At 35.3% G+C, this 27,903-nt stretch overlaps 1 protein-coding gene across 1 annotated transcript in view; it reads left to right on the forward strand.

The window, feature by feature from the left end:
* The window catches only part of LOC108913147 (transducin-like enhancer protein 4), a 369,612-nt gene that overhangs the window by 336,368 nt on the left and 5,341 nt on the right, over nucleotides 1-27,903 (forward strand). Inside the window, exon 8 of the mRNA XM_018718638.2 lies at nucleotides 22,266-22,367. Within this exon, the coding sequence (XP_018574154.1) occupies nucleotides 22,266-22,367 (102 nt within the window). The remainder of the gene's footprint in view (nucleotides 1-22,265; nucleotides 22,368-27,903) is intronic.

A 27,903-nucleotide genomic window follows, 5' to 3' on the forward strand; every position in this document is an offset into this window, starting at 1 on the left:
TTTCTTCCGACCATGAATGAACATTATGAAGGTTTACTGCACCTACTCTAGGAAAATTTGCTTCATCGGTGAAAAGTATATTCATTAGGAAATTTAAGTCATGCCTGGAAATATTAATGTACCATTGACAAAAATCCACGCGGATAGGTAAATCAGGGTCATTCAATTCTTGCACGGGTTGATGGTGAAAAGGGTATAACAGATTTTCATGAGCTACATTCCACACAAGACTGTGAGAAACTTGCAGTTGCCTGGACACCTGTCTTGTGCTTGTACCACAGTCTTGTTCTAGATGTTCCAGTATAGCTTCCTCAGTTTCAATAGTTCGGATACTTCCGGCATCCTCACGATTAGGCTGAATTTTACCAATTTCGTGAAACCTTCTCTCCACCGAGGCCAATGTTTGTTTATGAGGAATCGGTCGGTTTGGATATCTTTGGTGGTATAATCTTACTGCAGCGTTCTATTTTTGCTGGATTCGAAAAACACTTGGAGCATGTCGACATATTCGTCATTGGTATAAATATTATTTGCCATAATTATTCTGATAATAAATTAATCAATTGGTACTAATTATTGGTTGACAGAAATTGTCAATTTATTAATATGATAAATAACAATTTATTTGTTATGACATCCGTCTACTTTATTTTGACAAATTTTCGTAATTACCCCTTTAGTGAACGATGACGCATCTATCTTTTTAACGCATCTAATTTTTTTACTAGAAAACTATGGGTTTTATCGAAAAATTACAAGAGGTAAAAAAGTTGCGCAATAAATCAGTCTTTTCAATAACTATTTTTAAATAAATAATTAGCTTCATATAAAAAGTTTCTAAAATATTGCAATTGTTTCACTCCTTTATAAATACGCCAATGATCGAACAAATATTGAAAAGTTGTCTCTTTATTAGTAGGATGCTCATGCCAAGTTTCGTGTCTCTAGCATTCCTCATGTTAAAGAAAAAAATTAAAATGTGAGTTTCAATCCCCTCCTTTAAGAGGGTATATCGCCTCAGGGGTGCAACTTTCATATAAGGTATTTTTACTTCAATCCTCTTATTTCTGGCTCTACATTCACTGGTGCCATTTTTGCTACTTCATTGAAAACACCCTGTATAGAAGGGGTATAACTGTTGATTTTCTTCAATATTATTTAATTCATCCACAGATTTTCTGGGCGTGGTTAAGAAACACTGTATATTTATCGAGCATTTCCGGATAGGCAAATCCGTTGGATTAAGGTCGGACTTCGCGGATGATCGCGCACGTATTTAAAATTTAGGGGTTATTTCACCCAGTTCCGAACCGCTAAATAAGCCGATCTCTCGAACAATACCCCGTAATGGTTTCCCGAGCCGTCTATTAATGCATCATGTCGACGTTTCCGACATTATCCGACAGTCAAAGCGCATACGTTTAATATTTCAGGGCTTCTCAAACAGAAGCCTCGTAGATTAATCCCCAACAATCGCGCCGGATTACGGCACACAACAGCGTGCTGCAGCGAAACTTGAATCGCATGCAAATCAAAACGATGGCGGACTAAACAAGGGACGGAATTAGCAATAACGGCCGTTCGACTGCGACCCAAAGTGCAGCGCAAATACGACGCCGGTATATCACAGGTTATGAACAATAGAACTTCAGTCGCGCGCTGTTTACGAGATAAACACGAAAAGTACGACGCTATTTATAAAGTTGGTCCTTCGAGCCGGATGGCAGTTGGTCCTTCGAGCCGGATAGAAAAGTAGAGTTGTGTTTCCGAAACTCCCTGGTATATCTCAAGCCTTTGCAAGCGGACCACATATAATGACGGTGACTTTATTGTTTGTAGTGCCTTCGAGCCGGCTCTCTCGGGGAAATAAAACCACCGCAAATCTCCAGGCGACGAGAAGGACCCTTTCCTCGTTCCTCCCCTTCCTTCTTTCTACACCCTTCCCATTATCGCGGCGCATAACGAGCGAAACAACTGTTATTTTATTTACGAAAAAGTTTTAAGGACCCACTCGAGCTAACCAAGACTTATTGCCACATATAAATGGGCGAGAAGTCGTATAAATCCTCGACTGCCACTATTCGGGGGCGTCCCTAATTGGACTGTTTCGTTAAATTTAAATCTCGACCTGTTGTATTCGCGTAAGTTTGTTTTCTTTGTAAATAAGAACATCTACTGCAAAGGGCTCTTATTCTTATACAAATATTTTTTTTTGCATATCTTAACCAAGTTCCTTTCATTTCTTAAGAAATTTCGTAGTTTTATATGTCACCATCACTCAAATTTGTTTTTCTTTATATATTTTTTTTTTTAGATTTTTTGAAAAATATCAATGTAATCTTTACTGAAATGATATACTGCAAAGCCAATTCAATCTTTCTAATATGAAAATTATGATTATTTGTGCCATGTTAGGAACGTGTTGAGAAATTTTGGTAATTATTCTGATTTCAAAAGCTCAGTGATGTGTTTTATGCTCAAATCTTTGTATAAATATTTCCCACTTAGCAAAATTTATCTTCTTTATTTTCTTATTCCGTATATTCCAATTCAGTGTATATTGCTGTAAACGGAAAAAATAGGGAGTGTCAAAAAACGATAAATATACAGTGTTTCATAAAAAAAGTTGTTTTGTATCTCAGAAATACACAGTGGCGGCTCTTAACTTTCATATATTAGCAAGGTTGGAAAAATTTAGGTACTTATTGAAAAAAGTCAAATATAGGTAGTTTGAAATGTAACGAAAATGTGTTCAAAATTATTTTTTATAATGAAAGTCCAATCTTCTGATTTCGTTAGAAAGAAACTTTTCACTTACTTTTTCATTAAAGTTTGGTATTTCTCGCACTGATTCTTCAATAAATAGCATTGATAGCATTGCATGCGTTGTTAGTCTGTCTTTATAATCTAATTTAATTATTTACAGTTATTTATAAACCACAAAAAACAATACGGATACCTAACAAAATGTTACACCACATATAAACAAATTACGTTTAAAAAGAAAAAAAAACATAGTAAATATACGCTACTTGCGACGGTAACCATGACCACCGCTGTAAACACTTTACAGATTTAGGGGCGGGTTACGAGGAGCCCACGCAGTCACTGTTTTTCAAATGAACTATGCATGTCGAGTTGGATTAAGTGCAAACTATAAATTTAACATTTCCTTTTTAATGTGATTCATAAGGCTAATCTATCCAATTATCTAGTTAACTTCCATTATAAATTAAATTTTATACAAAACTATTTTACTACGAAAATTTCTAAGGGAGCGGCACGGCGCCCTAAAGCCCTCCCGCACCAACCACCACCGCTACAGGAATTACAGCAAATGTTTTTTTGCGTACTGTTTTGAAGTAAGAAAAGTTACTAGTATAGTCTTTCCGATCGCAATTGAAGAACCAAGAGGTTGGCAGTATGTATAGGTTCGGTCGCTGACGAAGCAACTTGGCATTGAAATATTTGAAAAACTTGTTCTCATATTTATTTAGCCATACACACACCACAGGTTTGGTCGAACTAAACGTGCAGGTGGTAGAGATGTATACGCCCAATTGAAGAAAGCGCGCGCAGACAAACGGCGTACACGCACAGCTGCACTGGTCGACTGTGTGATAAATTTCAGTTGTCGACAATCGCCTGGCAGTGCAGTGCAGCAATACGGAATTTGGTGTGATTCAGGTAATATTAATTTATTATAGGCATCTTCTATTAATCATTCATATTACAATTGCGAAAGGGAGATATAAGAGGGATATTTTGTTTACTAATATTATCACAACATGAATTTTGGAGACCTTTTGAAACGGAACAAAACGAAATTTACCATCAATATAATAAAGTTGTTTGAGGACATAAACAATTAATATATGTTGTTGGTCAAATGAACAAATAATTTTAGGGACGCTTATGAAACTCATTAATTTTATTGCTAGGCGTTTTTATACATGTTCAACTGACTTCGAAAAGACTATACTTTGAAAGGTAAAAAAGATAAGGAGGTATATACTGTTATCTGAAGGGCCCTGTATCTTTCGTTTTGTTACCACCGGACACAGGCGGAACATACCATAATTTATTAAAAGGTTGGGGGCTCGGGGCCACCGTTAAAGGGCGGTCGCAAAATGCCAGCGCGAGGCAGTCGATTAATTGATGAAACGTCGAAACCGCCGACGTTAAACCAACAGCGGCCGGGGCGAGGTGGGGGGACGAAAACGGCAACGTACTGCTAATAATCCGGCAAATGGGCCCCGGCGCTCCGAAATAGGTCACCGCAGTTTTACAATCGCTGTCCGAGCGCGTTCCGAACAATTTCTCCCGCACGGCCCGACCCGGCGAGGCTTTTATTTCCCCCGGGGAATTTGTCCAAGTCGAGAAATGAAACTATACGGAACCGAAACACGTACTTTGTCACCGGAACGTCTGAATCCCGCAAAAAAAATAAAAGAGAAATATCCTCTGCGGCGGAATACTTTACCACATGTTACTCTCTCGAATTGTGCGCCGTAAAACGGAAATAAATAGGTTTTATATTTCTATCCGGGGTTCAGGCGGCTGACGGAAACGTCATTATCCATACTTCGAACGAAATAGTAACGCACGAGATATTCTTAATATAAAAATTTGTAATAATAACAATGGTACCTACTATTTATTGTCCAACAGATTAATACAATTACAAAAATGTGAAAAAATATTTAAACAATCTAAATGCTGTACAGAATATCTAAGCAGGGTTTTGAGAATTTGAAAGCATCCTCTGTAAGACGTTCTTATCACTTTTTAATAAAAGAAATATTTTTCAATGGAAGAAAATTAAAAAAAAATAAAAAGCTGCGTATTTAAGGATTTTCGTAAAACTTGAAATCAATTTACAAATAATGAATGAATTAAAGATATTTTTGTTTTTTTTAACCTCAAAGTATCCCAAAGAACCCTGAATAGTTTAAACTGGTGCGATTTTTCTTCCAATAGATTCATTTAGTGTGACATGACATATTTAGGCAACCCGCAACAAATTGTCATAGTTGAAATTGTACAGACCGAATCTGACCCTTGTGTACTATTTACATAGATACTACAAAAATGAACAACTTCAAATTAATTTATTTTTACAAGGATTTAGAAGTATTTAAGAACAACCAACACCTGTTTCGTAAAATAGATACATAATGTGCTTAAAACTTATAAAAAATGATATAAAAGATTATTCCTAAATTTAAATAAAGTGAAAATTGAACATTAGCTGTGTTATTCCCAATTCTCATGCTCAGAAAGAATAGCCTCATACGCAGATGAGATCTTGTTGATATGTTATTGCTGACATCATTAGCTTATTTTCTCTTGTTTTGTTTAATCTTCATTTTCTAGTTCTACTAAGTATTTTTACTGTTTTTCTTGGTGTTGTACTGTGTTAGAGCGATTCTTCAAGTGGTTAATAAACTACGTCTATAATAATAGACGTACTCTTAACCACAACTAAACTTTTCTTGAATGATATCCTGTTGCGAGTAACATTGATATCATTTTAATTTATTAATTACTATAAATAAAAGTTAATATTGTTCAATAAATTATATAAATTCTATAATTCTTTTAGTTTGTCACTTGGGGTTTGAAACTTCTTAAATATTTCTAATATTTCCCGAATATGGCGATATTTAAGGTCATGACAAAGAAGACATATTTTTGCACTTATGTCCAAAGTACATAAGGTCGAAAGCAATCTAGTAAAAATACTGAGAAATTCTTCATGATAATATGTACTATGGGGTTGCCTATTATTTAGCGTATGTGACGTCACTTCTAAAAAGGTTATTACAAATTAAAAAAATATTTAAAGAAGTCTAAATGCTGTATAGAATATCTAAGCAGGATTTTGAGAATTTCACAGCATCCTCTATAAGACGTTTTTTATCGCTTTTTGATATAAAAAATATTTTTTCAATGGCAAAAACTGAATAAAAAAAATCACGTATTTAAGTATTTTCGCAAAACTTGAAAAAAAATTATAAATAATGAATGAATTTGCTAAAAAATTAATTAAAGGATAAATTTTGCATTTTTTAGTCATTTTTTTTAATTGAAAATATTTTCGCAAAAACCTTTTTTCATTAAGAAATATTAAGTATCGAAAAAAAAAGAATGAATACAATTACAATATTCACATTTTTTCTCGAATACACAAAAGGTTTTTTGGGTTTGTTTAGAAAAAATATATATTTTTTTCTAATTTGATTTGTGCGCTAGAGACCTAAGTAAGTTTTCGAGATTTGTGGAAGAAAATACAGCGAATGATTGGGGAGTCCACAACTTTTTTGCAATTTTTTAGTTTTCAAATTGACAATTGAAAACAAAGTGGAAAACGCGGCCCAAAAAAATTTTTTTTGATAATTGTGATTATTTTAAAAGAAAACTCAAAAGTTCTTGAACAGCTAAAATTAAAGAGAATGATTCAAACTAAAAGAGCTGACAGGTGGGACTGCCAAAAAACTAATGAAGCCCCTGTGGACCTTTTGGAAGGGAAGCAAAAATTTTGAAATCTTTTTTTCGCCGGATTTCTTATGATTTCTTAAATGTGGTCGACGATAAAAATGTTTGGCTTTGAGACCCTGAAACTAGAAACTTCAAGTTTAAATTTGCTTTTTTTTATTATCCTACGACCATTTTTCACCAAGTTACGCCTTTTGAAAATCATCTAAAAATTTTTTTTCCTTTGACTTTTGTGACTAGTGTAGTTGTCCACATCTATCGATAAATTTCGAGAAAAGGTATCTTATTTCAGTAAATTAAATGAAAAATTAGCAGAAATTTTTTCTTAATTACCTAATACATGGTGTTTGAAAAAGGTTGGTAAATCTCGAAGCAAGAGATACTGATGCAATAAGTTCAAGATTTAAGCATAGATGACTATCCTGTAAGAACACATAATAATATTCCAATGATTTGGAGATTGCAGACATCACTAATTAGACGTGCTCGTGAGAGTATGTATTAGGTAAGGTGGTGCTAATTTTAAAACAAATTTGATTGCAATTAGTAATTTTTAGTCCTAAGTAGATATTTCTTAAATTTCTAATTTTTTTCTGGTTTGTTTGTTATTTTCTCTTGAAACGGTTTATGTTTTACTTTCCCTTTAAGTTATTTTTTAGAAAACTAAATAATTTGGTTCATACACTAGTTTTAAAGTCGCATTAGTTTAATTTAAGGGTTAAAAGTTACTTAAAAACGAAATGTATTGAAGTTTGTATATGCAATTATTTCGATAACCAAGGGAGATGTCAAAAACGGACAAGAGTAACTTTTTTTATGAAACGAAGGACGTCTTTTCCCATTTAAAAAAAATGCCCCTATTTATCAAAGGATTAGGGCATAACTGACGCCCTATACAAGTAACGCCAAAATTAGTTAAACATTCTTATTTGTCATGTCGAAAAACAAAATAGTGCCAATTTTCAAAAATTCAAACATTGAACGCCCTGTATCTTTGAAACCAGTAACGTTTGCACAAGGCATATTTGGTTCAATCGACTTATTTGGCCACCAGTATCTCCGCTTCGAGATTTCCCAACCTTTCGCAGACACCTGTATATCTTCATTTTTTGCGATCCGCAAAGGAAAACTCCATTCTCACTAACACAACTAACAACTTTTATTTGACCAATTATAAGTAAATCCATACTGTTTAATAATCCAAACATTGCAAAGTNTACTCTCTCGAATTGTGCGCCGTAAAACGGAAATAAATAGGTTTTATATTTCTATCCGGGGTTCAGGCGGCTGACGGAAACGTCATTATCCATACTTCGGGCGAAATAGTAACCCGCGAAATATCGTTATTATAAAAATTTGTAACAATTTTATTTGCCCAACAGATTCTTTCAATTACAGAACAACATTTGAAAATTTTGTAATTGCATACATGTATATACACTTACATTAGTATAGTCTTTCCGAAGTCAGTTGAACATGTATAAAAACGCCTAGCAATAAAATTTAATGAGTTTCATAGGCGTCCCTAAAAAAGTTTTCTGCTAAAGGTAAAAAATTGTAATAATTATATGCTCATTTGACCAACAACATATTTTAATTATTTATGTCGAACGAACCAGCTGTTTTGCATCGTATCGTCACGACAAGGAAATACATTGTACGCGGAAGCGCAAATGGCTCACCTCACCGGTTGTCTCACCTATGACACACTGATGAGGACTAATAAGTCCGAAACCGGTCTGTGCCTGATGGGTTAAACTGATGACGAACAATCCTAGCTGTAGCACTAGGTGTTGCGAGTATAATTCAATGCCGGTAGGCGCATCTAGCTTTCGGAGTAGTTGTTTCTCGCAACACTGGCAATTAAAACATTGTCTTCTCCCTTTGTGGGTGGTAGTCGTGCACTAGCAATATAACAGATCGCTTCCTACTGTGGCCATTTGAATGGCACAGTTGGGAGTCAGCACGACAGATGGAGCCATTTGCGCTCCCGCGTACAATCTTATTTGTAGTTTTCAAAATTGAGAAATTTAAAAATAAAATTCAAACATTGAACGCCCCCGTTGTAACATTTGCATATTTGTCTCAATCGACTTATTGACTGTATATTTTAATTTTTTACAATCCAGAAAGGAAAACTCCATTCTCACTAACACAACTAACAACTTTTATTTGACCAATTATAAGTAAATCCATACTGTTTAATAATCCAAACATTGCAAAGTAACTCTTTTCCCATTGTTGAATTTTCGTGTAATGTGTTTAGCTACAGTTTACAGCGGGCGCATAATTACACCATTTAATACAGCGATAAAGTGTGTCAGCCCGAGAATAATATGAAAGTGGATTACAAATTCGGCGTGGGACAATCTCGTTATTAATTAATATTATTTATGAGCGAGCATTAATCCGCCTGATTAAAATCAAGTGCATCGGCGCGAGTAAATAAAATATAATTTACGATTGGACGGGGAAACGGGACAATTATAAATATTTATTCGCCGTGCCGGGGCTGATTTCGACGATCGCGTGTGCGTCCGTTAAATCAGTGCCATTAAAATTCCGCAAATGTACAGCGGACGGGCTCGACGCGGCGGGCTTGAATCTGTATTAATTTCGAGCGGTTACCGCAATTTGTACCAGGTAAATCCCGCTTGTTGTCGTCCCCCGTCCCGCTGTACTAATAATTCGGTTGGATCGATGAGCCTGGGGGCGGGGGATGGGTTGTAGCGGCTCGTGTTACACACGATTGTATTATTAGTGTGGGGCCGTTTGTATAAAATCACTTATTAGGATTGAGGGTTATTTATTTTGGGTACTCCAGTCATCCGAACGTTATAATGCAATAATCTCGTTATTAAAAAAATAATAAATCTAAAATTCAAACAGTAATAAATAAATAATGATAGATACGATACGCAAAAATAAGTAAATAATCTGTTTCCTCACCTAATTTTTACGACTCATGACTTATAATTAAAATTAAGCCATACGGCTTATTAACTGAGCAGTGGAGGCTAGCCTCCTCTGCCCTTAATGAGCGTTCGCATCAGGATCGGATTCTGCTTAAATTTAAACTGTGCTAAATGTAGCGTTGAATCATTAGTCTTTTTGCGATTAAATATTATCTATTCGGCTGATGAAGTGGCTGAATAAGAAAACTACAGTATTTAAATTATATTAAAAAAATTGAATTTTGTATACTGAATAATAATCTTTTGTTATAAATAATACATAATTCATATTTATATGTTGGGTTGTCGAATTGACATGTGTCGATTTGTTATTTTCACGGACGATGTTTCTCTTTTAAGTTGCCTTAAGTTTAATTCATATTTTAGTGAATGACTTATTCAAGAGAAATATGGCTGTATACATAAATAGTGAAATGGTAGATAATAATTAAAAACGAATTATCTAAACAAGAAACACACAAAGTGAATCCAAGTAAGTTGATAAAGCAAAAACCAAGACCATCTAGCACATTAGCATTACATTTGTCACATACAGGGTGTCCCATAATATGTGGAAAATCTCTCGGATTTATACAGGGGGCGTTAAAATAACATGACTAGTCCCTATAAAAATTTTCCCTAGAGGGCCCCCTCTACGGAGATACAAGCCTCTAAAAGACGCCCCTGTAAATCGATTATTTTAACAACTTTTAAAATACTTTGTGGAATTTAATTATTTTTTAATACAATGGACAACAGATAAGACTCCTTAAAAACTGACCAAACGATTTGGCTTATTTGGTTTGCCAGGGACGGTCTAGCTGTAGCACCATAATGTCAAGTTTTTTACACCCTTTACGCTCAAGGCACAAAAATAATATTTTTAGATAGCTTGAACCTTAAACAAAAAAAGGCACTATTGGTTGATCTTGATAAAATGAATAGTTTTCGAGAAAAAACTATTTTTGTTTAATATGGTTTTTATTAGGTACACCCGTAAAGAGAAATAAACCCATGAAATTTGCAATCTTTCTGTGCCTATCTAAAAAAATGCCACTTTTATTTACATTTGTTTTTCCCTAAAAATAATTAAATTACAATTTAAAAGTTATTAAAAAAATCGATTTTCAGGGGCGTCCTTTAGGGGCCTGTATCTCCGTAGGGGGGCCTATAGAGAAAATTTTTATAGCAACTTGTCATGTTATTTTAACGCCCCCCGTATAAATCCGAGAGATAGCCCACATATTCTGGGACACCCTGTATATTAAACAATTGTAGTTTATTATGCATATAAACGTAAAAAAATGTGTAAAAGGAAATTTGCACAAATTTAATGTTGCTGTAACATTTTGTAAGGTGTCCACATCTCAGTAAAAGACCAGAATGACCATGGTCAAGGTCATTTCAAGGTCAAGTAGATTTTTTCAAATGGAAACACATATTTTTGGCACCACAAATGAAAAGAGCAGAAAATTTTACATCCCACTATAACCTTGACCATGACCTTCAAGGTCATTTGAAGGTCATTTTAGTTTTTGTTGCAAAATTCTACTTTTGAGACCAGAAATGAGCAGAGCGGGCCATTTCACGTCCATCTATGACATTGACCTTGACCTTGACCTTCACGGTAATTTCAAGGTCAAGTTAATTTTTCAAATAGAAACCGGTATCTTTCAGACCAAAATAGAAAGTATGGAGAATTAATTTCCGGATATAACCTTGATGATGACCTTAAGTTTCAAAAGACATTTGAACGTCATTCTAGTATTTGCAGGCAAAACTTTAATCTTGTTCATATTTTTCTTTTTGATATGGGGGGCTCGCCATAATTTTCCAGAAAACCCATTAACCCTTTGCGGCATGCATTTTTTATTCAATTGTTTTTTGAACTCAGACTAGCTCAGAATTTAGTAATGGTTAAATCCGATACGGCGGATCCAATATGTCGAATACTTGGCTCGACCTTGAGTGTTAACGTAGGTTGAAGCATTTTCAAAGTGTTAATCCATATGAATATTAAAAATGTTTACCAAAAATTAGTCGGCCATATTGGACTTGAATATTTTCAAATTCTGACTTCATATTCGCGATCAGCGCTCTCGAAAACCCCCGAGTACACTATTCGGCAAGACGGAAATGAATGTTGCAACAAAAAACTAAAATGACCTTCAAATGCCCTTGAAGGTCATGGTAAAGGTCATAGTCGGATGTAAAATTCTCTGGTCTTTTCATTTCTGGTGTCAAAAATGTGTCCATTTGAAAAAATCAACTTGACCCTGAAATGACCTTGAAGGTCATGGTCAAGGTCACCATTAGATGTCCCCCTCAAAACCCTACAACTTCTATTTGAAAATAGAAAATAGAAAATAGAAGGCGTGTATCAAATTTGAAAAAATATGTAGGGTAGGTTATACCAAAGTTACAATAATTTATTTTTTTTTCATAAAACTAACACCCTGTAGTTCAAAAGTTAAGACTTTTAAGACATATGTTCATATGAAGTTTTTTTCTTAAAATGGACCCAAGAATAACCTCCTTAAATATCAACACGTTATTAAGAAACACCCTGTATAGATACCGTAATGATATTTCGACGGTGTCACCGAGTCGAGTGGAGGCTGACAACTCGTCCCGGATGCATACAATTTCCTCCCTGCCGTATAAATTGGGATTATACGTCGGGCTGAGGGCGACGTGTGCGATGATGATCCCTCGCTATATGGCACTTCATGCAATTGCTGGTTTTATGTCATTGGGAATTTAACGCCCCTGTCGGGTTAGTGCTGTTCTACATTTTACTGCCACCGTGCGGCGTTAACCGTGCTCAATAAAACACTTCGACAAATATTTAAAATTGCTCAGTTGCAGCGACGCGGCTCGGCGGTTTACGCGAAGCGCCTGATTAATGGGGGACTGTATTCCGTTTGGATTAATTCATTCGCAGTTTAAATAAATAACGGTTTTCGTTTTCGGCGAATGGCGTTCCCGTTAATAACGGTATATCCCACTTCTGATTACTTGACAGGTTCTTTTATTTCTGGCGATAATTTGGGACGGCCTGTAATTGTTAATGCATCTGGATTCGATTGTTGAAATCGGATATTATAGAAAACAAAACGTATGAAACAAGGCACAGATAAGATTTCAATTTTTCATGTTCATCCCCGTCGTTAGAAAACAAAAACAGAATTTTGTGTTTCCAGTTTTGTACAATTATTTTTCTTTATAACGTAATATTATTTATACGGTATATATTTTTCGGTAAATGGTAGTGTCCTGTATTAAATTAAATTTTAAAGTATATTTTGATACTGGTAACGTCATCTATTAGTAACCGGTAACGGATTTATAGATTTATATTTTGGTATAAAAAGAAATAGGAAACAAAAAAGTCAGTCATTTTTGTTGGCACCATCAAGAGAGAAAAAAATTCATGATTATAGTGAATTTACGATAGGTTTGCAATGACGTCACAGTGCGAAATAGTGTTGTCAGAACGTAATATTTTTCAGGATATACAGCGCTATGGTAAAAAACTTTATGTATAAATTTAATAAATTTCTTCGATTGTCAGTTGTCTGTATGTCGCCAAATCAAAATAGCACCCATGGAGCCTCATAAAACGTGTGTATATAACACACCCTCGTATATAACGAGGGGCAGACGAAAACTGCAAATCTGCCCAATAATTCCTGAAAACAAGTTGAATCAACTAATAAGGCTGTTATAAAAAATGGTGTAGAAAATAAGAACAAATTTGGTGCAAACTTTATTTTATGTTCAAGAATAATACAAAAACTATGTAAACTGGTAAACCTCGTAAACACCACTTCTTAAAACAGTTGCAGTTCATTCGTTCAAAAAATATTAACTCTGGTTGCTATAAGGTGGAAACAATTTTTATTTTACAAAGTGATACAAAATAAAAACAAATAAGAAATACGAAAAGAAAACGATATCATTAACAATTAACTTTTTGACTACGGACAACCCTACTTCTAGGTGAAACATTGTAGGCGATACTTATTGAATAACAGTAAATTGATATTAACATTTAAATTATTCTTGAACATAAAATAAAATTTGCATCAAATTTGTTCTTATTTTCTACACCATTTTTTATAACGGCCTTATTAGTTTCTGATTCAACTTGTTTCAACTAAAAAACGTGACTTCAGTAATGGATGTTTTCGCTCGAATTATGGTACGAGGGAAACTTGCAAAAATGTCAGGAATCGCTTTTTCAACATAATGAACTGAAACTTCGGGCTAATCTTTTAGATAGAATTAGGTTTTCTTTATAACATTTTCCCCTAAGGACGAAAATAAAGGTACTTTACCCTTGGGCCAATTTGCAGTTTTCGTCTGCCCCTCGTATATAACACACGTTTTATGAGGCTCGATGGGCGCTATTTTGATTTGACGACATGCAGAGACGACTGACAATCGAAGAAATTTATAAAATTTATACATAAAGTTTTTTCCCATATGGTACAAACTTTTTGGATAGCGCTGTATATATAAAAAAAAATAATTTGGATTTTGACTTGTGCGGTAATGTAATAGGTGTTCAAAAATGCCACCATTTACACTGATACATACCTGGCAACGAAAAACAAATGAATTATAAACTTCTCCAAAATTTACAGCGTTTTGAATATTATCCACTGAATTTAAAATCATATCTTCTAATTGCTCAATAGTATTACTTGGCTCAGCATAAACTAATTGTAATAAGCGACTCCATAGTTAAAAGTCTAAAGGGTTAAGGTCCGTTGACCTTGCAGGCCAATGAACGGGATCGCGCCTTCCAATTCATCTGACGTTGTTATTATTGTGGAGCCACACCACTACATTTCTTCCAGTATGTGGTGGTGCACCGTCATGCTGATACCACATTTTATTTTACAGACCAATGGGAATATCAATTTTGTTCATTCTGTTCAAGTAGCGGCTGTGTCTCGTCGCTTGGAAACAAACTTGTGCGGCAATTGTAACTGTGTGGAAATTCTTCTAGTATTGATCGTTGGATCATCAGGTACTGCATCAATAATGGCAATTTCTTGTGCAACAGTGTATTGTTGATGTGAACCTCCACTACGACGTTCATTAATTCCATATTTACGAAGCCTTCGAAAATCATTACAAAAAATCGCACGATAAGGTTGCCGTCTATTTGGATACCTTACACGATATTCCCGACACGCAGCTCTAGTGTTACCATCACATACCCATAAACGTAAATAATGTCAACAAATTCAACGTTATACAAAAATAATTACTTGAAGACAAGCTGTCAAATAATAAACAAACTTTTATTTTCAGCTGAAGACCAAAGAGCTAGGCAGTATGTACCAGGTTCGGTCGCTACGCAACAACTCGGCATTGAAAAACTTGTTCCCATATTTATTTAACCATACCCATATAATGGTCTGGTCACTAAACGTGGAGGTGGTAGAAATGTATACGCTCAGTCGAAGAATGCGGGCGCGAGAAAACGGCGCACACACACAGCCGCACTGGGCGACCGGCCATAAATTTCAGTTATCTACAAATTGCCTATCAGTGCAGTGCAGCAATGCGGAATTTCTATTAATCATTCATATTACAAATGCGTTTTTATATATGTTCAACTGACTTCGGAAAGACTATACCTTTACATTTTTTAAAATAACTCCTAAACAAAGTCGGATCTAGAAAAAAGTATTTTTTATTTCATGTTTAAAATTCGATTTTACATATGACATTTCATTTTGTCTGTTCAGTTACGAAACACCCGGTATACAAAAAACGCAAGAGACGAAAAAAATGTATATTTAACTGCTCGATCTAAAATTATATTAAACTTATAAAAAAACAGTGACGTGCTCAAATTTTTCTTTAAAATATCTAGAAAATAATTAAATTAAATATGTACTTATTACTAAAAACTTCTTCGGAAAGACTATACCTTTACATTTTTTAAAATAACTCCTAAACAAAGCCCGATCTAAAAGAAAATATTTTTTATTTCATGTTTAAAATTCGATTTTACATATTATGACATTTCATTTTGTCTGTTCGGTTACGAAACACCCGGTATACAAAAAACGCAAGAGATGAAAAAATGTATATTTAACTGCTCCATCTAAAATTATATTAAACTTATAAAAAACAGTGACGTGCTCAAATTTTTCTTTAAAATATCAAGAAAATAATTAAATTAAATATGTACTTATTACTAAAAACTTCTTTTTATTTTTGGGATCAATTTTCCCGATTTTAAAACTGAGATATCCTGTACATTGCGCATTTCAAGATTCGAAAATCTAACTGTTTTGACCTTCTAAGATTAATTCTTAACTAAACTAAACTAAAGTGAGTAAAAAATACGAAAAGTTGATAATAGAATGTTTTTATGAAAAGAAAAAACATACATCAAGCAAAATGGAAGTTTTCGCCCGGACACACGATACATCCCGCCTCGCCAAATGAACATACATCACGCCAGAATAAAATATACACGTACACGGCCACATCCGCGCCGCCATCATTCAAAGCCGCAGCGATGAACTCCCCTAGCACTTATCCCGGCCGATCTTGTGCATCTACATAATAAACACATCGGGGCAGGCCGCGTAAATCATGCGGCTCGGTAATAAAACTGCGGCCCGGCGCGCCGTGTATGCAAAACGAATATCGGTAATACGGGTTAAACACGCATAATTTACAACCGGCAGACGTTGCCGTATTCCCGGGCGGTGCCGCGCTCCCATATAACAGACCCGCGGGCCAGGAGATATAGGTGACAGGTGAACGTCGCGCGGAGCCGCTAAACAACGCGACGTCCCCCCGGGGACGTAAAACCTCGACGTCACGACACGTCGCGTCAGCCGCGAACGACGTGCAGGCGCGGCTCGACCGCGGACTTCTAGATACGCAATTTGTTTTTCACTTAGTTAATTATCGTACCTGATTGTTCACGAGACTCAGTTATATAAATTACTTTGGTTTGTAATTAGAAACCCATTAGATTCTTATTGGAATGTATTAGATTCACGGATATCATTTTATTAGACATTGTTAATGAAATTGGTTATATTTTCATTATCCGCGCGATTAATAGATTGTTCCTTATTGAACTGCCTTCCCTGATTGTCCTCGAGGCTATCAATCGCATTGAGTCCCATTAGATTCTTACTGGAATGTCATTAGATTCAGATATCATGGATGCCATTTAATTAAAAATACTGTTATTGAAATTGGTTATATTTTCGTTATCTGCGTAAACAGTAGATTTGTCTAGATTATATTAGAATTATTAGAATCCAACTAGATTCTTATTCTTATTGTATTATATGAAATCAGATTCTTACTAATTCTATTTAATATGGGTTTAATTTTTTGTCATCGTCTTCAGAAGCATCGTACCTCTTGAGAGTGGAGGCAAAAGGAATGTAAAAAAAATTGCTTACATACTAACCTCATGAATAGTAGATTCATATTAAGATTCTACATGGAAACAGGATTTTTCTTGGATACCATTAAAATAACTTTTATTTTCTTAATAGTAGATACTTACGATTAGTATCTAATCTGTGAATAGTAGATTCATCTAGATTCTTATTAAAGTTAAATTGAATTGGAATATCATGGATATCATTTAATTAATTCTTGAGATTGGTTATATTTTTATTATCTGCGTAAACAGTAAATTCGTCTGGATTAATATTAGAATCCCACTAGATTCTTATTGTATGAAATGAAATCAGATTCTTACCAATTCTATTTAATATGAGATTAATTTTTTGTCATCGTCTTCAGGAGCATCGAACCTCCTGACAGCGAAAGCAAAAGGAACATAAAAGAATTGCTTGATGCTTCATGAATAGTAGATTCATATTGAGATTCTACACAGGGAAACAGGATTTTTCTTGGATACCATTAAAATAACCTTTAATTTCTTAATAATAGATACTTACGACTAGTATCTATTCTGTGAATAGTAGATTCATCTAGATTCTTATTGAAGTTAAATTGGATTCTTTACAAATATCATCCGATTGAAAGTTGTTTTTTAAGTTATACTTGTATTCACTATTTAAGTAACAGATTTGAATTTGATACATCTTAACTTCCAATTAGATTTCTTGTTAGATTGAATCTTCATTGGATATCTTTTGATTAAAATCTTGATTTCGTACGATTGTAAATTTTTATCTCTTATACGAGCAACAGATTCAAATGGATTCATTTAAATTCCAGATAGATTCTTATTGAGAGGAAGTTGGATAATTTTTAGATGCCATTTGATTAAAATTTATTATTTATTGTCTATATATTCTCCATATGGTAGTAGATTCAAATTTATTTTATTATGGTTCCAGTGAGACTCTTATGAAAAAACAGAACCCTTTTTGAATATCATTAGATTTATTTTATTAGCTTTGTTTTATGTAGATTCATATTGGATTCATATAAAATTACAACTTGATTCTTATTGAGGTGAAATTGGATTCTTATTTGAATACTGTTAGAATTTTTTTTTAACCTAAAATCGGTGAAAATATGACTAGGTAGTAAATTATGTTGATGTCTTATTGGAATCCAATTAGTTACGTATTGAAGGGAAATTACACCTTGCACGTTTGATACAATGTTATCTATCTTTTTTTTATTAAAATTCGTTTTTTTAAGATTGTTTGAGTAATTATCTGTAACTTGCTGAGTGGGAGATTAAAATTGGATTCATATTAGATTCTTATTGACTTCAAATTGGATTCTTATTGGACAAAAATTTTCTTTCTTAATTTATTAGCGATTATATTTTCGTGGAATCTAACTAGATTCTTATTGAAGTGAGATTGTATTCTATTCTAAACAAGATTCATTTTAGCATTTAGATTCTTATTAAAATTTGGACTTTCTTTGAAATCCAAACTGTCCATTATAACAACTAAGTTTGTAGTTTTCTATTGCGATTTATAAAAGTTTTAGAATTTTGTGACAGGCGTCGTGATTTATATACGCACCAGAGAGAGTGAGAGGGTGAAAATATGGTACATTATAATTTTCCCCCCGCTTGCAGCTCGACGAAACCAGATATTCCCATTTCCTCGCACGGACGATGTGAAAACACCCCGCCGCGGAACCCCCGTTCCATTGTCCTCCACTCGAGCGCGAATGTTTAATAGATAAAGACGCTTTTAACCGTAAAACCGGCGAAACCGGCAGCGACTACGTTTTATACTTCCCTCGCATCGCGAGGAGGAACGTACATATCGCACAATATGAACGTATTCCTCCGTAAACGGTGAATGATTGTTATTTTTTGCTTCGCCCGACGCGGCACCTCTTTCCCCTGAATATAAATCTTTCGGATGCTTACCTGGATGCAGAGGACTTTGTATAATAAAATACAATGTCGCAGAGGAGACGTTATAGTTTTACTTTTACGGTGATACCCGCTCTTCGGCGAGGCATGTTGTACTGTTAAGAGCACAGGTTTTATAGCGCTGGTTTTAACCTGAGTGCTCGACGAGGTCTTCTTCGGAACGAAGCACCGGCACAACGAGATAATTTAAATATTATAAATGGATGCACGAACAGGAATATCGAACGAGCCATCAGAAAGACACCTAAGGAGAAAGAAAAAAGTGTATCTGCCATATAAATAAGAATGTACTGACAAAATGGGTCGCATATTAAGGAAACACAATATTGGTACCATCTACAATACCTCAAAGAAAAACAACCTTGTCCAAGATGAGCAGCAGCAGCAATAAACTCCAAGATGCAGGTGTATACAATATTCCGTGTAGGTATATCCGCAAAAGTATAAATTGGTCAACCGGGAAGACACGTAGTATTTAGGTAAATGAGCTCAAGTGTTACTTGAAGAATCAGCAATTACGGACACCTGATAGATCTTACTAACATTAGAATTCTACCGAGCGATCCAGAATGATTGAAGCTGAAGTCACACGTAAATGTTACCAAAGATATTAAAATTTACTTCCATTTGATCAAAATTACCGTCCGTTTTCTTAGATTTCCGACCGACACGATCTGTAGCAAGTATGAATACCAACCAGAGGACTTAATCTCAATTTCACAGGTCTTCGGAAGAAGAGAGCGACATGTCTCGACATGTCTCTCGAAACGTGAATGAACCATCAACCTCAAGAGTCACTGTATCCTCTCTGTGTTCGTTTTCCATTCCGTCGAATTTTGTGACTCAACAGTAAAGACCAGCCCTGACATAACTAATCCGTCTGGGTGCAACGAGAAACTCTCGGTATGCAACAAAGTAATCACCCGCTTCTTGTTTTCCTCGTGTAGGGATCCGGCCGAGCGCCGAACAATTACAAGTATAAGCGTGTTCGACTAATCCCATCAGCCCTCGCCGCTCCGTAATCCTGGATAAATACGAATCCAAAACGAACATCCATCATTAGCCGGGACGGGCTCTATTAGCAGCCGGCCGGACCGCTAAAACAACTAGAATCCCGGGCCTGCGGCTCCCGGCCCTCCCCTAATACTGATTGTTTCGACCACTTAGTGGATTACGCGCCGCGGTGCCGCTCTGCGAGCCGCTCTCCAGACTTGTCTTCCTTAATTAAAACTTACATGAAACATTCGCACCCACTCCGAGCGCCAGAAACCGCCCGGATAGGGTCCCGGCGAGATGCTGCGGCGAACACGTTAACGAGGTTACCGTGGCATCTCCCGGATAATTGGGTTTGCTTTGCTTTTGTTGCGGAGTATACGGGGGCGGTCTGCACCGACAAGGGGCTAGAGTTTGTATTTGAATATAAGAGAAGATCGAGAAGGACAGAGTTGAATAAGGATGTGTGCCTTACAGGGTAGAAAAAAATTTAAATTTAAATTATGAGTACTCAAAAATTGTCTAGGAAACATTTTATTTATTGTAGCTTTCAGAATTATATTTTTATTTTGAATTGTAGTAATGAATTCTAATTCATAATATCGTTGGGCGCCAAACTTTGTGCATAGGGAAAAAAACTATAAAAAAAATTGTATTGTATTCTTCTTCGAATAGCTCATAGACTGATGTTATCGCATAAAGGTGTATACCTTACATTATAGACAAAAGTGTCTGAATCTTGTATCCGCAATTAGGTTATTGTGTAGGAAACAGTTTATTTATGGTAGCGTTCAGAATTGCGTTTTAATTCTGAATTCTGATTTTAACTATCTAATATAATATTCCTAATTTTGACTGGACACACGTTGGGCGCCAAACTGTATGTGTAGAAAAATAGTTCTATAAATTAACAATTATATAAAAAAATATTTCGTATTTATGTTCGAATAGATTGTAGACTGCTGTTCTCTCAGTAGCAAGTTTTGTTCCCACAAACAACTAATACTTTAGCTTTATCCGTACTTCCACTATCGAAATTTAGTGTTATTTATTTTTATATTTGTGAATCAAAAATATTTTCAAAAACAATATGACCTTCGCAAAATTCGCTCTCTGGTTTCTTTGAGCCACTCGATATCTGGATTCTCCTTCTACTTGTTTGTGACGCTTTGTAGACATTTTTCCTAGGAATTTACTGGCTGCCACTTTTACTTGTTTGATGTGTTGTTTTCTGTTTTTCATTTTGTTTTTAACTTTTGCCTCACCTTCCTTTTGATTTCTTGAATGAAGTCTAGCTAATTCTGAATTCTTATATAGATTTCTACAAAACAAACGAATGTCCAAGGCTTTTCTAGGATGCCATATGTATGGAATTTTTTTATGGAAATTTCTGTTTATATTGAAATTGTGTTTAAATGTAAAAATAGTTCATTATTCTACATTTCTTAAGCTTTCTTTCTATACCAGTCTTATTATGTTCCGACTAATTTTGAAAATGTGAAAATGTTATTGGTAAAAGATTGTAGTAACAGCTATAATGGGTGTGGTAAAAAGCATTTTACCCTTTATATTGGGCACATAATCGTCTTGGTCCGAACAAAAACATATTTACTGTAAATATAAAATCAATTACTATGCCCATTAGCGGGGGAATATTATTCAAACAACTGAAACTCTTTTTTATGGATCGTATCTTTTTTCTCCACAAAAAATTGCATTACATTTGTACATACTATTCCTTTTTCTTGCTTTTATTGTACAAACACTCTAATATATTTTTTTATTCTGCAGTCATTGTAGCAATAATTTAATATTTGTTGAAAACGTTTTTTTATATTTTACTGCAACTAATAAATCTCCATCTTTACCCTCTAAAAAGTACCATGATAATTGTTCAAGTACAGAAACGTTACGCTACATTCTGTTGGCATTATTCTGCAAAATTGTATGAAATTTACTGGCATGCCTATTTTGTTTAAATTGTAACAATCTCGTGTACCATTATTGCATGAATGTGTATTTTTTTCTCTGTTCGCCAGTTCAAAACGTACAATTTATGTTTGTATAAAAAAACACTTATGCGCTTGTATCATTCCTAATGTTCCATATAACGATTTACTGTCAAATTAACGTTATATGTTTTATTATATTAATAGATTTATATGTTGCACAACCAGGCGAGCATCCAGTTATATAATAAAAGCCCATAAAATAAATAACAATCGGCAGTTTGTTCATACAGCGTGAAATGATCAATTAATTAATTTTCCATTATTGATAACTGGCCGTTCTGCCGCCACTTTTATTGTTATTGTGCCGTTTTATTGATATTTATCGCTCTGTTGCCCCTCTGTCAGATAATGCTATAATCATATTCCCAAATTAATTCGCCCCAAAGCACCGGCGCGACATTACGACTGAAAATATGATTTGTTTTTTCTTTTCAGAGAAACTCGATATCTCCCGCGGAACGAGAAAAGTACAGGCCTAGGACACCGCAGGAACCCGAACTGAAGAAGCCCAAAAAGGAAGAAAAGGACCTTGGTCACGTAAGTATTAAAGTACGTAGTATTTTTAACATATCTACTAATAATCCTCGAACACCAATCCAGTTCTAAAATTATTTTACCACAACCAGACGTTTTTACCGACCTTTCGAATGCTTTCATAAAAAGCTGCGACTACAACTAAACCATTTGTTATATCTATTCAGCTGACCATAACCGACATGTTGGCATAAACTCGTCTTACAGCTCATGATGAATTATCCAGATAATCGTTATCGTAACTCATCGATCTTTTCATACGCCGTCATCAGAAGAAATTTATTATAGTTTTTCAAACTGCCTTCCGTAAGTGTATGCGTGTAACTTAGATTAACTAACTGCAGTTATACAGGAATCGCTCCAGGCTAAACATCTGTCTTTGCTCCGCGCGATCTACCAGTTAATTATATTTTGATAAATAATAGATTGGCTCGTATTACACGTACAAGAAGTTAGAAGATAGAAATCGTAATGTTTCAAAAATAGCGTATATGCAAAATTAACTAATCAGAAGAAATTAGTAACTTATGCCTAGCCAGATACCAATATTAGTTACTATTTAATGAATCATGTAAAAATTATTAATTTTTAAAAATACTGTAACATTTCTTTAAAGTTCACCCCTTCATTCGTATTCTTGACTCTAAACATGTCGCAAATTCGTAGAAAAGCAATCTGTCTTTACAAAATTATTTTCCACTGTAGTTTCATTCTCTGGCACTCCGAAAGTTTCATACAGTTGCGCTTTAAAAAAGTAACATAGGCAACACTAAGCGCGCTAGTACAACTGAGTTCAGGAGCTGCCCGGTAACGGCGTAGGCAAGAGTTTAAATGCAGTTTGGAAAACGAATTACTTATTTGATTTAAATAAAATTAATTTCAGATTAATATTCTGAGGTACACGTGCTACTAGCCCTAAAGAACTGCCCCCCACTTAAAGTTGCACCCTGTATATACTGAAAATATAAATTGTCAAAAAATAATTAAAAACCGAAAGTCATTATTAAGTTCAGAAGTTGATATTTTAAATTTTGTTCACGGGTGGCAAAATAAATAAAAAAAAATAAAATTGTAGCTCGAAAATGATTCGTTTTTCAAAAAAACTGGAGGCGATCCTTTTTCCTCAAAACATTACAAATCAACTAACATTTGAATTTTCAAATTACTCTGTGTCATCCAAATTTTGAGGTTATTAATGTTTACTTTTGCATCAAATCTCCTGGTAGGCACCTTTCTTGAAAAGCAATGAGTTGGAGAACCTTCTTCGTAATTAAGATGGTGCAGTTGTTGGGGTCAACGGGTTGCACTACGTTGCACTCTTTCCAATAATGAACAATCTCTCACTAGCCAAAGAGCTGCAGATTCTAACAATAGCCGGACATAATTTACATAGAGTCTGAAGGCTAATCTTGGATCTGGTTTCATAAAAGTCATTTTAAGCAAATACAACATAAAATTGGCTTTATTTACAATATCAGATAAATGAGAGGACCAGCATAAGTCTCTTGTAACTGTCGCACCCAAGTCTATCTGAGAAATCGCTGTTGTTATTCGAGTGTCAATTAAAAAATATTGGATGTACTGATTATTTTTCCCCATGTGGAGCACGAAACACTTGGCACTGTTTAATGAAATACGCCAATCCTAAACCGTTGAGAAATAAGTCTAAGGTCATGTTCTAAGGATGTAGTCAGTAAGAAAGTTTTCAAAAGGTTTCGTGTCATCAGCATACACACGTACGTGGGATCGAACGCATTTTAACAAGTCACTGATGTAGATTAAAAACAAAATCGGGCCCGGCACGGATCCTTGCGGAACTCCGCTTGAGATAATATCAGGTTAAGAAAGGGTGGCCAGAATCAAGATGTAGGTAAAGCCCAGGAATTTACTGACGTTAGGGGGTTGGAAATTACCGATCTTCCAGGTGATAATCGTTATATGATAAATCTGGATAGCAAAGGGAATCGGCATCATGTTTTACAATTTTTGTATCCTTAACAGATAAGGAGCACCGCGTTCCGAGTTTTTTCCGTTGCCTTTTTTGGGTCCGTGCGGCCGGACTAAATGCAGCCGCGGCCGCCTGGATTTATAACGTTCGCGTGATATCAAGATATCAGGGAAAGGCCGCAAACGACCCATTATATGGTAAATAGACCGTTGTTGTCGCGGAGCCGAGTAGCCTACGCGGTCCTGGGGCGGGAGGCCCGGTCGGAGGCCTCGCCGGACAAGTCTTTATCTCACGATCGCAAATCAGTTGCATGTTCCAGCCATGTCTTGTCCGTGTACATGTGCGTCCAGATATATTACATCGGTGTATACCAGTATCTCATTTTTACTTCTGTCCGGATCCGCATGACTGGAAACAGAAGTGATAAATTTAATGTGGAAACGTGTATTGCGAAAAATGAACGCCCTGTGTTTGTTTTTCTTTGTTTGTTCGTTCTCCAACTGCCGTACATTCTTTATAAATATTTCTTAAGGAGTTTATATAGCTTTCCATGATTAAATTTTCGTAAGTTGGTGTTTAAACAAAGTCCGTATTAGTAGCGTTTCTACATTAACTTTTTAGAAGTTATTTTTTAGATTAAACATAGTGTTGCAAAATACAATAAAGTTTTTGCAAATGAAAATCGAATTAAGACTTACAATCTTCAGGGAATTTTGTTTACTCGCGTTTACTAATTGTCATATTTTTCTCAAATGATTTGCCCTCTCCATTTCAGTCACCGGAGGCTCAATATTATCTGACTGGTCCATTAAAACAGCATGATGCGACGTACAACTAGAACTTGGAGTTGAAGTGTCATTGTAAAGAATCCTGTTGGCTATTTCATTTTTGTTACTTAAACTGTCACCAACATAACTTTCTGCAATTGTAGTTGATTTCCACCCATCATGTCTCTAGATTGCTAATGCAGCAACTCCTGTATTAGCCAGTAACGTTGCCGATGTTCTTCGGAATGAATGGCCTGTATATGTTTCAGGATGTTCTAGTTTCAAAAACTGTGCAATCTTATTAGAAATCGTAGAAAGGGTATTCTTGCCGACTGGTTGGTTGTAACATCTACCTACTTGATAGCGCATAAAAAAGTGTGAAATTTCAGTTTTAATTTCCAGTCTAATCTTGATATATTTTTGAAGTATAATTTACCAGTCTCGAACTCTATTGCCAACTCTCGCTCCGCTCAGGCGCAAAATCATCCTCGACTGGTAAATAATACTTAACTCCTTTATGGTGTAAACAACTATTTAATGCAAACACACCATTTACAAATTCTTGACGATCTCTACGTCTGACATCTTTCAAAGTAGCGCCATCTATGGATTCGTGTATTACTCTCAATGGTTCAGGTTCTTAACTCTCTCAGATACTTCCAATCCACCCCCAGACATGTTGCAACTCAATTTGCAAGGAATCTAACATCGTATAATAAAAATTGTAACAAATGTGCGCCCTATGAGCGCCGACAAGTTTTTCCGCATTTTCAATTTCTGGTTTAAGAAACGCCTCTTCCCCGATATCCATCTACCCGCCCTTCCCCCCTAATTTCCACAACAAGACCATCCTCGCTTGGAAACAAAGGGCCCCGTTTAAAAACTGGGTCACGTGGATGCGGTGCTCCCCGGGGTGCCCGCCGAGGGTAAAACGCCGTCTCCCGAGACGTTTTACATTATAATAAAACATTTCCGGCGATGCATTTACGGCCCCGGTCGGCGTTTACGGCGCGCTTACGGTTCCGGACTCGAGCGGCCCGACGTTCCAATGAAAAATATCGCAGCCTCGTCTCGAATCCGACAGACTCTAAATAAAACGGTCGCAGTTAAAGCGGGCACTAAAATAAATCCGCACGATTGCCGCGGTACTCGTTGTAGTATCGTTTATGGGGGGTGTCGTCGCGGATCCAGTTTTATCGCCTCTAAAATGCGTGTTTATTCGGAATTAAGAGGACAAAGTTTTTTACTGCGTCGGCGAGGAGTAGATCGAATCTGCCAATTCGATTTTACAGGAAACGAAACACTAAAGGAAATCCGCATTCTCGCAAAGTTGGTTGCCTACTCCCTCCTGCAAGTATCAACTATTCCAAAATAATTTTTCTATAATCGCTTCAAAAATGACTGTTCATTTATTTATAAATTTTATTGCAATGTTGCTTTAAAAAAATATAATATCCAAATTGTCATATTATTAATTAACATTTTATTTAATCAATTTTCAAAAAAACCATAAATTACTCCTTTTTCCTGGTTTTTGAAATTCGTGTAAAAGATGGAAAAAAAATTCCGAAAAGTTGCGGCAGCATGTTATAGAAAATTTATTCCAGTTTTCGAAACTGCCCTTCAATTCTCTGTACGACCATTTGTCGCCGAGATATCGATGATTGAAGACGAAAGGATCCTTTTCCATTAAAAGTCCGATATTTCGATGAAAAATGTCGTATCTAAATTTATATGAATAGACATTAAACAAGCTATCTGGTTTATGCAATGGCTTAGCTGAACAAAAATTTTGCCAAGTCCGTGGACTCGGAAAAAAAAATTGCAAAATTTTTTTGTCGCCCTATTTCTTAGAATTGCATTATAACCGTCACTCGCCGACCGGAAGATCTAAAAACTAGAATCTTAGAGCTTCAAAATACTTTTTTTGAATTCCCGATACGACCATTTTTCACCTAAATATAGCCTGTCAAAAATCACGTAAAAATTTAGGAAATTCTTTTGACCCTTTAATTTTTTGCATTAGTTTATTGTTGTTGAAGAACTTGACCAAAGCAGTTGATTTCGTCTCTAATTAAATACCTTTATACAAATTTGAATACTACAGAATCAGATTAAGGGAACTTGATTTATTTGCATCGTACCTTGTCAATAGAAAGCAGCACAGATGCGGAGGAAAATATTCCACTGTAACATCTGTAATTAATTGTGTACCACAAGGATCAATATTGGGACCCATACTCATCCTTATAGATACAAATGATCATCGTCAAGCAATTGACGACCACTGTATTCCGGTGATTTAGGATTGTCTGTTGCAAGTTAAAGATTGGTTTTCTGCTAATAAGGTTAAAGTAAATGAAACGAAAACACAGACCATTAATTTTAGTTCAGACAGATGGACTGCAGAGTTTTCACCTGTTTATTTACTTGGTTTGTGCAGGGTTGGTACTTACCTACATCGAAAGTCGCATACTTACATCGAAAGTCGCATATTGATTTTGTCCTAAGTTAGCATCGCAAATATTTGTACTGCGTGAACTTAAAAATTGTTTGCACCATATTACACTTAGATCTGTCTATTATTCCACTATTACTAGTGGTTTAATCTACGGTGTGTTATTCTGCGGTAGATATTAGACACCTTAGAGAGCACACAAACGACAACAAATACTAACAAAAAAACTATTTCGGCATCAGCTATTTAGTTATTATTTATAAATTCAGGTGTGCCTTACTTTTTTACAGAATTTAAACAAGGTGTAACTTTCAACGGAGGCAATATTTATTATAGAGGTTACCTTTCATTTTTAGAGACATAAAT

Source organism: Anoplophora glabripennis, unplaced genomic scaffold (genome assembly GCF_000390285.2).
Source record: "Anoplophora glabripennis isolate ALB-LARVAE unplaced genomic scaffold, Agla_2.0 scaffold30, whole genome shotgun sequence".
Classification (NCBI taxonomy): Eukaryota; Metazoa; Arthropoda; class Insecta; order Coleoptera; family Cerambycidae; genus Anoplophora; species Anoplophora glabripennis.